This window comes from Ranitomeya imitator, chromosome 2 (genome assembly GCF_032444005.1).
Source record: "Ranitomeya imitator isolate aRanImi1 chromosome 2, aRanImi1.pri, whole genome shotgun sequence".
NCBI lineage: Eukaryota > Metazoa > Chordata > Amphibia > Anura > Dendrobatidae > Ranitomeya > Ranitomeya imitator.
The window spans coordinates 202734427-202749429 of NC_091283.1; the positions used below are offsets into that span (position 1 = coordinate 202734427).

Sequence of the window (15003 nt, forward strand, 5' to 3'; positions counted from 1 at the left end):
TGTCTCTATTGTGCCCTTCTATTATTCCGAATCACCACATTTCCCAACATACCATACAGAACCCATAGCGCAGATCAAATAAACATGAAACAAATGCAAGTTGGACCTTAACCTGAGCAAAACCTGTGTTTTTTCTTTTCTTTTTGTAAATGCTCCAATACGGCAACGAGTCGGTTTACTATTTTTGTTATATCCTGTATGTAATCCCTAAATTTCCGAGGACAATATTTTACAGCCCCGTCCCGAACATTTGTGAGCGCTCACTCTGTGCATTCATGTTTTTATTGATTGATGTTTAGAAACCTCCAGCTGGAAAAGGCTGAATCTTCAACATTGGCTCTGAGAATGGAAAAGGAAATACCTAGTTCCAAAATGAGGAAACGTTCTAGGTCATCTAACCCCTTCCCGACCTGACACATTTTCATTTTGGGGATTTTTTTTTCCCACCCCTTCCTACAAGAGCCATTACTTTTTTTTTCTGGCTAATTAGCCCTGAGAGCTTGTCTTTATTTATTTTTTCGGGAGAAGTTGTAATTGGAATAACTCCATTCTTTTTAAAAACAGGAAAAAAATTGCAGTGAAAATTTGGACAAATGCTAATCCGCCATTTGTTTTTTGGGTCCCTTTTTGCGGCTTTCATTGGGGGTAAAAAACGACCTGACATCATGATTTTCCAGGTCATTAGAATTGATACCAAACTTGTACAGTTGTTGTTTTTTTTTGGTTTTTTTAATTTTGGTTTATATTTTTGTGATTAGAAAAAATTTTTAATTTGGTTTGTGTTGCCATTTTACAAGACCAGTAACTTTATTTTTATTTTTTTGGTCAATAGAGGTACTGCAAATGTTTTCATGGCGGGATGTGGTTTCTATCAGTGCCATTTTGGTGTGCATGCAATACTTTGAACACTTTTTTTGGGGGGATTAAGGATGACTGAAAAACTTCTTTAGAAATTTTGATTTATTTTTCCCTTTTATGGTGTTAACCATATGTTGTAATTAAATTGTATATTTTGATAGACTGGACTTTTTACAGACTGTTATACCAAATAGTATTATCTTTCTATTTTTTTTTTCTTTATGTTGGAAAAGGGGGGGAAAGTGAATCATACTTACACATATATATATATATATATATATATATATTATATATGTGTGTAATTTAAAACGTTTTCTTTTAATTAACATTCATTATTATTATTACTATGCTTCTGCAGCGCCATTTAATTCAAGGGTGCTTTACACACATTATCTTCACTGTCCCCGTCGGGGCTCACAATCTAAATTCCCTATCAGTATGTTTTTGGAGTGTGAGAGGAAACCCGGAAGAAACCCTTGGAAGCCGGAGGAAAACTGGAGAACCCGGTGGAAAATGGAGAACCCGAAGGATACTGAGAACCCGGAGGAAACTGGAGAACCCGGAGGATACTGGAGAACCCGAAGGATACTGGAGAACCCGGGGGCAACTGGAGAACCCGGAGGAAACTGGAGAACCCGGAGGAACTGGAGAACCCGGAGGAAACTGGAGAACCCGAAGGATACTGGAAAACCCGGTGGAAACTGGAGAACCCGGTGGAAACTGGAGAACCCAAAGGATACTGGAGAACTCAGAGGAAACTGGAGAACCCGGTGGAAACTGGAGAACTCGGAGGATACTGGAGAACCCGAAGGATACTGGAGAACCCGAAGGATACTGGAGAACCCGAAGGATGCTGGAGAACTCGGAGGATACTGGAGAACCTGGTGGAAACTGGAGAACCCGGAGGAAAGTGGAGAACCCGGAAAAAAGTGGAGAACCCGGAGGAAAGTGGAGAACCCGGAGGAAAGTGGAGAACCTGGAGGAAAGTGGGGAAAAAGGAGAACCCGAAGGAAACCCGTGCAAACACGGGGAGAACATACAAAGGCCTTCATTTTTTTTACCCCCCTCACCCCCAGTTGACTTGAATCTACCAATAGTAATTATACTAAACTGACACTTCCTGTTTTGTACAGATGACTTTTCAGCAGTCTCATTATCAGCACAGACAAGATTACCATGAAAGATAATGCCTATGTATAGAGTAAATTTTACAATAGTCATTTCACAATGATCTTAGTCCCAGATTAGAGCATGCTCAGAAATCATTTTATGCTCCCAGAACCACGTTCAGTCTAAACGGTTCATCAGATGAAATGATCTCTAGGTTTATACAAAAGATCTTCATTCTCCGGAGCATGTTTGTCCTGTGTGAACATCGTTCCATAAAGTTTTGCCTACTCTGATGATTTGCTGCATAAAAAGGTTTTTATTTTCATCCTGTAATTTTCTGCATGGCTTTGTCTCCTCTTACAATATGGGAGGTGTCTTCGGGGCACACGGGGGGAGCAGGTATCATATCACTATAATAAGGAGCGCTGCCCTGTCCTCGGCCGGCGGGGTCTGAAGAGTTAAGTTGCTGTCACATTAACGCCCGGAGCATTTCCCGCATATCTCTCACCTCCACTGCTACATAATGGGAGCAAAATTGCATTTCTAAACATTTGAACTGCGGGTAACCAACACCTCACTAAACTGATCTCATTCAATTGCTTCAATTTAGCAGCAGGATTTTTTCCCCCCTTCCCTCCAGCATATTACCTAGAGCTGAGTGATGTTGATAAGGCCCAGGCCTGAAAAATTGGATCCCTGATAAGGGGTCCTGTTATCAGAAGGTGGTGGAGTGAAGGCGGGGGTCCGCTGTTCCTCATTTCCATTTAGATGACTATTGATTATTTATTTATCCCGGCAAAGTGAGCCTCGCTTCCAATCTTATCTCGGCCACCGCTTGTCAGCAGAAAAGAGAGATAGAGTTTACAGACATCACTATCTCTGATAAAAGTTACACTGGGCCTTTTCTTCCCTTTTCTTAATCCTTGACTGAAAGGATAACTTTCTTTTTTTTTTTTTCCTCCAAAGTAGAAGTGACGGTGTGGCTTTTCCAGCGTGATTCCTGACAGCCGGCCGCATGTGCTTAGAGCTCCGTTTTTATTTATTTGTCTTTTCCAGTTTTGTACATTTCTTCTTTACAATACTTGGACACAAAGGTTATTCTCAACCTATGAAAAATGGCAAATTCCGGAGCATCTTTTTTTCTTTTTCATCCCAGTCCTCTGGCCTCATTTTCCTCTTTTTTTGCATCGGATGTTCCTGTGTAGAAGCCAATGTGGTGTCCATTGTGGTGACAGATCTGGTAATTGCCGAGATCAAACACTATGGATAGACCATCACATAAAGACCACCGTTTGGAAACTGTTGCATACCAGCCATGTAATATTCGGGGCTGGTGAAACTTTTAAAGCTCATGTAGACGAGCCGAAAATCCAGAATTGGCATCATTTCGTTTGCCGATTATTGGCTTGTGTAAGCATGCTGACGATCACCAGACAAACTGGCAAAATGCGTATTATATCGTGTCATTGGATTATCATGCCAGCATCAAAAATCACTGTTCTCGGCAGCACATCATCTTGTGTGCTTCCGATAATCTATGCAGTTGATTTTTCTATACACATTGAATTCTGGTCAGATGGTGTAAACAGGCCATTAAAAGACCGCGGATCGAATAGTATGTGATTGACCAGTGGTCGTTTACAGGGAATCTGTCATCCAGTTTTTTTCTATGTAATCTGAGAGCAGCATAATGTAGGGGCTGAGGCCTTGATTCCAGTGATGTATCACTTACTTGGCTGTGTGTTGCGGTTTCAATAAAATCAGTGTTTCATCAGCAGGAGATTATCACTGCAGGACTAGGTGTCTCCTGCCTTCTGGTCCCACCACACCCCCACAGTGTACACAGTAAGTGGGGTGGGCGGCGTTATACACAGCTCAGCATTCAGAGCTCTGCTACATAACCCCGCCCACACCATTGATTGACAGCCTTCTTTTTATACCGACAGAAAGCTGCTAATCAGTGGTGTGGCTGTGGTTGGACTAGGAGGCATGAGACACCTAGTCCTGTAGTGATAATCTCCTACTGATAAAACACTGATTTTATTGAAACCGCAACACAGTCCAGTAAGTGACAAATCGCTGGAATCCGGGTCTCAGCCCCTACATCATGCTGCTGCCATATTTTATCGAGTGACTAATGCGATCCATCAGATCAGTGGCACAGGACCACTACAGATTATTTAGCCTGTGGCAGATTTTCATCAAATCCCGGAAAACTCTGAGATATCTTGCTTGCTGTCAGAGAAGGAAGCAATCTTCTTTTCATCAAAGAGTATAACATTATCCTGATTAGTATTTTCAGTGTCGCAAATCTTCTGATCAATAAAAAATCAAATACTGATAGTAACGTCACACATGGACAAAAAATGGATGAAAATAGGCACTCCAATAAAGGAGTGGTTCTGCAGGGGTGACCACAGACCATTTCTCCGTTCTCCTCCTTTTTGGCTGTTGTTTTGGTCACATTTGCATTTTTCAGACACAGCCTGCTAATGAGAAACGGTCTATTTGTTACGATGTGCCAGTTTCTGCAACTTTCTGTAAGCTGAACAGAAGATCTCTCTCGCGTTTAGGCAGTCAAGCGCCAAGAGGAGGGTAGGATATAGTGTAGCAAAAACATGCTGGGTCCGTATAAGTATTCATCCTTTTTACCAACAGCAAAAAGAGAGAGATATCTTAAAAATGGTGATTAATTGATTACGGTATAATAAAAAGTTTAACCCACAGGTTAATTTAGGCAGCACATTTTTTTCCGCAGCACGTGGATGAGATTTTATCAAGTGTCATCACTTCTTTTTCTGATACTGCAATGCAAAGGGTGAAACCTTCTGCACATTCCTTATTTTGGTCGCTCGGGACTTCTTGCATTTTTCAGTCCCACGTGGACGTCCCCCTTTGGTTGCATAACGACTAAGTGTTTGTACACATTTGCTGCAGATTTTGTTGAATTTTGTCTGCTGCAGAATATGCAAAAAAATGCATTGCACAAAGAAAATTCTCAAAAGGGAGGTATTGCATTTTGTAGGGTTGGTGCTGCTGGCCTCGCCAGCGCGTATCCGATTATAGGATAATTCTTTTAGGCGCAGAATATGGAAACCTTCATCAGAGCAATCGTTTGTTACCAATGTCCGGTTTCAGTATTCCAGTTTTTCTGTGGTCGGCCAGTAGTTTGGACCTTGGCTGTGTGAGCCCCGTAGCTAAATCTGCCTGCGACCCAGAACAAGGCGTGCTTGTGCAGTACATCAATCATTGCGCCTGGCTCTCTCCTGACAGCGGTATTACTGCCTCACATAAACGCCTCCCGCTGCCACATAAACAAATTTGTTTCTTCTCAGGCCACTGACATTTTTAAGGTCTCGGTAAAGGGTACAGGAGGCCTGCGGTCCTCTGCATGGTGTCACAGGGAGACCCCAGTTCAGTTCTAGTAATAAAGGTTGCAAAGTAGGAACTCCCGGGAGGCTGCGCGCTGTTTAACCACTTCCATCTTTGCTTACTTTCTAATGTTCATTTTCTGTCTCTATAATGTGCTTTTTTTTAAAGCCCACCTATAGGAACTACGCAGCCTTTCTGCCCGCTCCCTTCACAGAATCCAGCTACTATAAAAGGCACCTGACTTCTTACATGGAAGCAACTCAACTCTCCCCACCATGACCCTTCTTTAATATTTTTGCGGATATCTGATGGCTATATATATCAGCAAAAATATTAAAGGAGGGTCATGGTGGAGAGATCTGAAAATCTTCCATGCATGGAACTTGCTTTTGAGTGCTGCCCCATTTATTTATACAGAAAATGTGGGCAGCACTCAATAGCAAGTTTCAAGCATGGAAGCATTTCATTGGCCAATCACCAGTTTTTTTTTTTTAATGAAACTTGCTATTGATTGCTGCCCACCTTGTTTTGCACTTTTATGTACCATAGTTTGGTAGGTTGTAATTAAATATATATAATTACAGTCGATGCATAAAGTCTATACACCCTTGTTAAAACGCCATATTTTTGTCAATGTAAATCAAAATGGTGCCAGTAATCTGCACAGTTCATTTGAAAAATAAACTGAAATCTTTATGGTTGCATAGCTACGCACACCCTTAGACTACTACTTTGTTGAAGAACCCTTTGAACTGCCCACAGCATCCAGTCTTGTTGGGCAGGAGTCTACAGTGATAGATAAATTGGAAGCACGTTGGTTAATAAAAGCTATATAAATCCACCGCTCTCTACAATATATAATAAAGGCCTTGTTTGTGATCATATTTTATGCATAGAACAGATGGTGTGCGGCGAATTGGGACAAATAGTGCAGGCCTGGTATTCGCGCACAGCTTTATGCATATGTCCTGAAACTGAATGGCATAAGGTGGCACGTTTTCTCCACGCCATCATGCTGCTTGCCGCTACTTCAGTTGGGTGACATAAGGCAGATTTACCATAATACAAAGACGCGCATGAGAGATAGTAACTATGCAATCGCCATCCTACATAGGATCTGGTGAAGGAAACTAGATTTACCAATGAAGAACCAATGAAACGGAGCAAAGTTACACAATGATATGGCAGAATTTACACACAGCTGAGTTTGTCACAGAGTCCAATGCAGACTCGACAAAGGAGGAGAGCCGAGTTTGTCACAGAGTGCTACGCAGGGCTAGCCGGGGTACAGCAAAGTTGACCCAGCAATATAGAACAGCTGAGTTTGTTGTAGAGTCCAATAAAGATCTGGCAATGGTGCAGGCAGAGTACCGATTACCATCCTGCAGGCCCGGAACTGATTTGTTCGCTATGTCAGGGCAGCCTTTGTAAAAGTGTTGGGACAATCCAAAATTCAGCTGCCTGGAAATCTACGTTATAAAGAATGTGCATTAGAATTTCACACAAATGGCTAGAGCATTTTCCTCTAAAAGTATATTCATACTAATAACAGGTTTTCGCACATACTCACGTCCTCGTATTCTGATGATCATTGGTGGAGATGGTTCTCCTATCAATCATACATTCATCATCCACCCTGTGACAATCTTTTTATGTTTATTAGACCTAAAAGGTTGGGTTTTTACCGTTCCAGTGCTTTAATTTTCCCGGAAGAATCATTAGCTAAGGTTTATAATAGTTTTTTTTTCTACGTTTTCTTTATTAATAGCTGACTATACCCATCAAAAAGCAGTCATGGGCCAACAGGAATCTCTAACATTCCCTCCATACGCATGAACACTTGGTCAGCTGAGCGCGCATGTTCTCAGTAGTAAGAGAAGACTGCGTCAGCGGCCTACCTCCTTTAGCACAAAAGCATCATGCAGTTAAAATCCAACGCCCCCATGTTCGACCCCCGCCAGTTGCCATCAGGAGGCCTCAATACACATTAGGTCTAAGGAGTAAGGTATCTTCTTGTGGAAAGCAACGAGCTGACGTAAGGAGACTTATAGGCAATGCGATGCTCCCCTGTGAATTTGATGTATCTTCTTCAGAGAGGAACTTTAGTGCCACCTAATACAAAGTAGCAATCCTGAAAGTCTATATAGGACCTTGCCACATGCCTTGGGGATTAGAAGCCAAACCAGACACTCCCATTTGCAGACAAGTGTTTCCAGGGGACCATTGCATGGCCTATAAGTCTCCTTACCTCAACTTGGAGCTCTTCACAAGGAGAAACCTTACCCCTTAGAAACATTGTCAGAGGCCACTCACCAAGCCAAACATTTCATAATTTATGTGGCAAGACCCTGTTAAAGGGTCGATAATGACTTTTAGGAATGCTACTTCCAGTAGGTGGGCTCCAGTGTCTCTGTCCTCGTCCTCTCTGAAGTGGCTACTTGTATATACACATTAGATTGTCGTCTGTTCTGCCGAATTCAGTGTGATCAGCAGATATATACATGATGTGTAATTTAAATCTACCTTCCCCTGCCATCTTTCTTTGAGGGAGATTTAGGGCACCGCCATACACAATAGATGGCTCTTCCGGGCAATGTCTATAATTTCCCTGGTGTTTTTATGTTCCAGGTCCTCAGTATCGTCTAGAGAAGCAGAACCAGCCTAACGTTCCTGTGGATCTGGACAGTACGCTGGAGAGTCAGAGTTCCTTGGAGTTCTGTCTGGTCAGAGAGAACAGTAAGTATGTGCCCCCTGGCGTGCAGCCTCTGCAGAGACCGTGCATACTCACTTCATTTATTAGATCTCGCTAGGCGAATATGCCCATAACCTGTGATTGATTGACTCCCTCTGTATGGAAGCATCAGGGTCTTGGTTATCGTGCTCATGACGGATCTGTGTAGAGGGTCTGACTCCAGCACTGCTGAAATGAGAATCTCTAGATAACTGATGAGGGGGTCATGTGCAGATGGAAGCAGAATCCATTACATTTTACTGCAAGTTTTGTTGGACCGATCCCTTTTTCATCCTGTTTAACACTTTATAGTTTTGACGCCGTGATGAAATTGAGGTGTATGAGCTTTGATACACGACTTGGGGAAAAAAATATTATTCCACACGTCTTAATCGTTTCATTCATTATTTTTCATTCAGTCCAATGGCCTTAAGTGTATTATAGTCCCTCGCTTCCGGAATATAACATTCGGCACCCCGCCATGCCATCTGTCTTTACTAACATGATAGAGCGACTGATGGTGAAGAGCTCACGGATACCAGTGCGGTCCTAATAGGAGCCACCGGTGTAACAAGTCCATCCATGACATGTCTCCCTCCTAAATCTTCCCCATCACCTGTGAGTGATATTATTGAGAATAGTAAGGAATCGCAGCATCTCAGCCACGAACTGGAGATGACTTAATATTACAGAGCGGGGGGCCGAGTGCTGGGGAGCAGAAGTCCACAACGCACTGCTGACTCCATAACTGCAGAATCCAGACCTCCTCTGGTACTAACAGCAACACAAACACCACCCACACCAGGAATTCACGGCGGAGGAGCTGCATGCAGCCGTACATCACCAAGCACAATGCCAAGCCTCAGATGGAGTGGTGTAAAGCCGCCACTGGACTCTGTGCACTGATGCATCACAGTTCTCTATCTGGCATCTGATGAACGAGTCTGGGTTTGGTGATTCCAGGAGGACGTTACCCCCTGACTGCATTGTGCCAGCTGTAGTTTGGTGGTGGGGGATAATGCTATGGGCTTGTTATCAGGCGTCTGTCTAAGCCTCCTAGTTCTAGTGAAGGGAAATCGTAATACACTATCATAACATTTTGCAGAATTCTAGCTTTGTGGAACCAACTTGAGGAAGGCCCTTTCCTATTCGCCTTGACTGTGCCCCAATGCATGCGGTCCATAAAGACATGGTGGGGGGGAAGTTTTTTCCTGCACATCAGTGCTTCCTGCATGTGAATTGCAGCACAGCCCTCTTCACCTTGGCTCCCCATTGTGATTAGTGATAACTGAGTTCATACAGTGCCTTGCGAAAGTGTTCGGCCCCCAGGAACTTTTCAACCTTTTCCCACATATCATGCTTCAAACATAAAGACACCAAATGTAAATTTTTGGGGAAGAATCAACAACAAGTGGAACACAATTGTGAAGATGAACGTAATTTATTGGTTATTTAAAATTTTTGTGGAAAATCAAAAACTAAAAAGTGAGGCGTGCAATATTATTCGGCCCCTTTAACTTAATACTTTGTTGCGCCACCTTTTGCTGCGATTACAAGTCTCTTGGGGTCTGTCTCTATCAGTTTTGTACATCGAGAGACTGAAATTCTTGCCCATTCTTCCTTGGCAAACAGCTCGAGCTCAGAGAGGTTTGATGGAGATCGTTTGTGAACAGCAGTTTTCATCTCTTTCCACAGATTCTTGATTGGATTGAGGTCTGGACTCTGACTTGGCCATTCTAACACCACCATGTTTGACAGTGGGGATGGTGTGTTCAGGGTGATGAGTTGTGTTGCCTTTACCCCAAACATATCGTTTGGCATTGTTGCCAAAAAGTTCTATTTTGGTTTCATCTGACCAGAGCACCTTCTTCCACATGTTTGGTGTCTCCCAGGTGGCTTGTTGCAAACTTTAAACGACACTTTTTATGGATATATTTGAGAAATGATTTTCTTCTTGCCACTGTTCCATAAAGGCCAGATTTGTGCAGTGTACGACTGATTGTTGTCCTATGGACAGACTGTCCCACCTCAGCTGTAGATCTCTGCAGTTCATCCAGAGTGATCACGGGCCTCTTGGCTGCATCTCTGATCAGTCTTCTCCTTGTTTGAGATGAAAGTTTAGAGGGACGGCCTGGTCTTCGTAGATTTGCAGTGGTATGATACTCCTTCCATTTCAATATGATCGCTTGCACAATGCTCCTTGGGATGTTTAAAGTTTTGGAAATCATTTTGTATCCAAATCCGGCTTTAAACTTCTCCACAACAGTATCACGGACCTTCCTGTTGTGTTCCTTGGTCTTCATGATGCTCTCTGTGCTTCACACAGAACCCTGAGACTGTCACAGAGCAGGTGCATTTATACGGAGACTTGATTACACACAGATGGATTATATTTATCATCATTAGGCATTTAGGACAACATTGGATCATTCAGAGATCCACAATGAACTTCTGGAGGGAGTTTGCTACACTGAAAGTAAAGGGGCTGAATAATATTGCACGCCCCACTTTTCAGTTTTTTAATTTCCACAAAAAAATTAAAATAACCAATAAATTTAGTTCAACTTAACAATTGTGTTCCACTTGTTCTTGATTCTTCACCAAAAATGTACATTTGGCATCTTTAGGTTTGAAGCATGATATGTGGGAAAAGGTTGAAAAGTTTCAGGGAGCTGAATACTTTTGTAAGGCACTGTAGGTTCCCCACCATATTATACTTGAGAGCCCCCTATTAATAGCACTTGCAATGTTTATATGAACAGATTGTTACTAGTGATGAGCGAACGTGCTTGGATAAGTTGTTATTTGAGCATGCTCAGGTACTAAACGTGCTCGAATAATATGTCCGAGTCCCCGCGGCTGTTCGACAGCCGCAACCCATGCAGGGATTGTCTAACAAATGGGCAATCCCTGCATGTGTTGGCACTTAAACCAAAAAGATGTAAGCCATAAGACTATTTTCCGGAGTATCCCTTTAATCATGTTTGTGTCTATTTGAATTGAAGACCTTTGCACCATTGCTTCCTAAGTTAAGCACAGTGTTTGGGTCTCCAAAGACGGAGCAGCGGTGGCACTGTCTGCAGTGCTGTATCTGTGTGATAGGAGAGTATCTGTATCATTAAACACAAACCAGACTGCGTGTTATGCAGAAAGCATTGTCTTCCTCCACAGCTTCATATAAAGCCCTGTCTTCCCCCGAATATGCGAGAGATTTACAAGCTCAGAATCCAGCCCTTTACACCTTCTAAAATACAAGTCGTGCAGACGAGCGTCCTTTCCACGGCTAATTGAATTTTATATCCCGCCGCTTGCTTTCTATGATGCTCCCCTCCTCATCTTATCATTAAGAACTAATTAGTATTCAAGGGAAATTGGTCTTAATATATTAAAATTGGTTAAGTGCCTTTAGACCTGTTTGAAAAGCCAATGTCTTATTGGAAGCTGTAACTGGGGACTGTGTATGTAATTAATTGAATTACAATTAAGAATTTTCATTAAGCAAAATACTAGTGCATTAAAATAATAAGGCATCATGTTTTCTGTCTGTAAACCGTCTGTTCTTTGCCAGAAGCTGGAATACGTACAGTGCATACATTGGCTGTGCCGTAGAGTCATGTAGTGTCGTGGTTATTTATTACTTTCACAACTTATCGGCACAAATTGTGCTCTTCTGACTCTCAATCTGGCAGATTCAACTGTTCTTTACAAGGGCATTACCAGTTGCTGTAGTCTTGTTAGCTACTCAAGATCTCATGGCTTTTCTTCATATACTTTTTGTGTTTTTTTTTCCCCAAGATATGGACACTCTTGACCACACTTGACTTGCTGTTGTCTAATCCATTCTTGACCATAGTTGCCTTCGTGTTGACTAGTACACTCTTGACCATACTTGCCTTAGTGTTGACTAGGACACTCTTGACCATACTTGCCTCAGTGTTGACTAGAACAGTCTTGACCATACTTGCCTCAGTGTTGACTGACACTCTTGACCATACTTGCCTCAGTGTTAACTGTGATGCTCTTGACCATAGTTGTGTCAGTGTTGACTATGACACTCTTGACCATACTTGCCTCAGTGTTGACTATGATACTCTTGACCATACATGCCTTAGTGTTCACTATGACAGTCTTGACCACACGTGGCTTGCTGTTGACTGACACTTTTGATCACACTTGACTTGCTGTTGACACTCTTGACCATACTTGCCTTGCTGTTGACTAAATTAAAATGCTTAGTTTAAAGGCCCTAATACATACGATCATTGTTTGTTCAATGACCATTTAGTCATCAGATCTTTCTTTCCCAACTTTCTTGTATACTTGAACACTCAGCTCGGCCAAGCACTCCTATGTTCTCTAAGAAAGAGATGCTAGAAGGTGTCTTATCTTCCTGGAGATTAAAAAGATCGGCCATTAGAATTCCTTCTCTTCCCCATCGTAATTTGTCAGGGAAGAGCTGGGAGGCCTCCATCCACGTTAAACTGTTGACAGAGCCTGCTAAAATGTTCAGATGACTATAATGTGTATAGAAGCCTTAAGGGGGCTGCATGTTCTTTACCCTTAATCACTTAGCGAATAATGGTCTTTTTTTGGTGTGATTCCAGTTTGGAAAGCTTATGGTGGCCATGCGCTTTAGACAGAAGTTAGTCGATTGTTGAACAAGTGGATGGATTTTAATAATCATTTTGCTGATACAGCTATACATGTTTTTGTCCATGTTGGGCATTCAAGTAACTCAATCAAAGTACACATCTAGGAATTTTTTTCAGTAACTTTTTATCTGTTGGTCGAGTATTTCAAACATATAAACTGGAATACGGCACGCCTATAATCTTCGGTCCACAAGTAGGGTTGTAACCCGTATATAACAGACATAGATCTTGGCACTCATACTGAGACAAGTATCATACTGAGTTTTTCCGGGAGAGAGGTAGTGGGCATACCAATGACGCAGAAGGAAGGATGTGTCAGCCTATAACGTCCCATTGCTATTGGAATTGGGCGGTGTGGGTAAGGAACGAGACGTGCCGCATCATAGGAGTCGCGGTCCCATGTGAGTGATCACTTCTCGGGACGAGAACCGTAACACTGTGCAGAAGGTGGTGCCGTCCTGAGGAGCTCCGTGTAGATGTGGAGAAGTACTAGAGATGGTGAGCACCAGATGCTGTATGAGTTTGAGTCTGCCATCATACGTGAGAGCCTGAATACTGTTCTGAAATAGAAAAGGGGTATGATGACCAGATATTAAAAATAAGATGCATATTAATATGGGTAAGTATAAGACCTAGAAAAAGGGAAAATATTCATTTTTGCTTCACATCATGCATTATTTAGAAAGAAAAGATGGAGTGGCATGTAAAAGTTTAAGCACCCCTGATCAAAATGACTGTTATTGTTAACAGTTAAGCAAGATGACCCATTTCCTTTGTATTTTAGGAAAACATTTTTCATATGCCGTATATATATATTTTAAAAATCCTAAAATAGGAAAATGGGCCAATGCAAAGATTTGGGGCCCCTTTATAGTTAGTATCTACTGTCGCCCTCTTTTGCAAGTACCACAGCTTGTAAATGCTTTTTGTAGCCAGTCAAGAGTCTTTCAATTCTTGTTTGAGGAATTTTCATCCATTCTTCATTGGAAAATTCCTCCAGTTCTGTGAGATTCCTGGGTCGTCTTGCATGCACTGCTATTTTGAGGTCTAGTCATAGATTGTCAATGATGTTGAGATCAGGAGACTGTAAGGGCCATTGTAGAACCTTCCGTTTATGCCTTTTGAGGTCACCTATTGTGGATGTTGGCGTGTGTTTAAGATCATTATCCATTTGTAGAAGGCATCCTCTTTTTAACTCCAGCTTTTTTACATATGGTGTTATGTTTGCATCAAGAATTTGTTGAAATTTCATTGAATCCATTCTTCCCTCTACCCTTGAAATGTTCGCCGTGCCATTGACTACAACACAACCCCAAAGCTTGGTTGATCCACCCCCATGTTTAATGGTTGGCGAGATGTTCTTTTGCTGAAATTCTTTTATTGGTAAATAGTCGATGTACCCTTATTAGGGATAAAGGATATAAACCAAGTTATATTCGAAAGGATCCTATTTCATACTCGGGGTTCAGACCCTTGGGTTCTAATGTCCGTAGTTGGTGAATTGTTTGGTGGCCATAGGACGACAACTTTGAAAATGAAGTAAATTGTTACTGTCCGTATTGTTAGCAAAGTGGTCTGTTGACAGAGACCCAACAGTGTCTTTGATAACTAGAGTATCCATAAAGAGATCCAGTTGCTTTTAAAATGTATTGTGAATTGTAGTTCAGGACAAATCGAATTTAAATAATGATGAAACTCTTTTAATGCACCCAATCCATGTACAAAAAATATCGTCTACATATCTTTTCCATAACTCCACATAATGATTGAAAAAGGGGACTTGTGTAAATGAAATTTACACCGCTGTGAGCTGACGGGACCAGTGTGACATCAGTCATTTGATCAGTCACGTGAGGAGAGGAGTCATTTTGTCTGGGGCTTAAGTAGCTGGCCTCCAAAGGCAGCAGTGGTCAGTGTCTGGAGAGGAAGCACTCCAGCAGTGGTCCCCAACTCCAGGCCTCGAGGGCCGCCAACAGTGCAGGTTTTCAGGATTTCCTTAGTATTGCACAGGGGTTGGAATCATCACCTGTGCAGATGATCACATTACCACCGATGCAATACTAAAGAAATCCTGAAAACCTGCACTGTTGGCGGCCTTCGAGGCCTGGAGTTGGGGACCCCTGCACTCCAGGGAAGTGTTTGTGCCTGTGTCAAAGGACCTGAACCGTGGACATTGCTAACCCTGAGCGGGCTGTTCCCCCTTAGGAGAAGGACTATGTTTCGTTTTGCCCAGAGGGCCGTGTTTACTTTTTCCCAGCTTGGTTTATGCTGCATTTATGC

General features: G+C 42.3%; 1 protein-coding gene across 2 annotated transcripts in view; it reads left to right on the plus strand.

Moving 5' to 3' along the window:
• MAPKAP1 (MAPK associated protein 1) overlaps positions 1-15003 on the plus strand; it is a 185886-nt gene that overhangs the window by 144184 nt on the left and 26699 nt on the right. For both annotated transcript variants that reach the window (XM_069748506.1, XM_069748507.1), the window contains one exon: positions 7969-8076. In XM_069748506.1, the coding sequence (XP_069604607.1) occupies positions 7969-8076 (108 nt within the window). The remainder of the gene's footprint in view (positions 1-7968; positions 8077-15003) is intronic.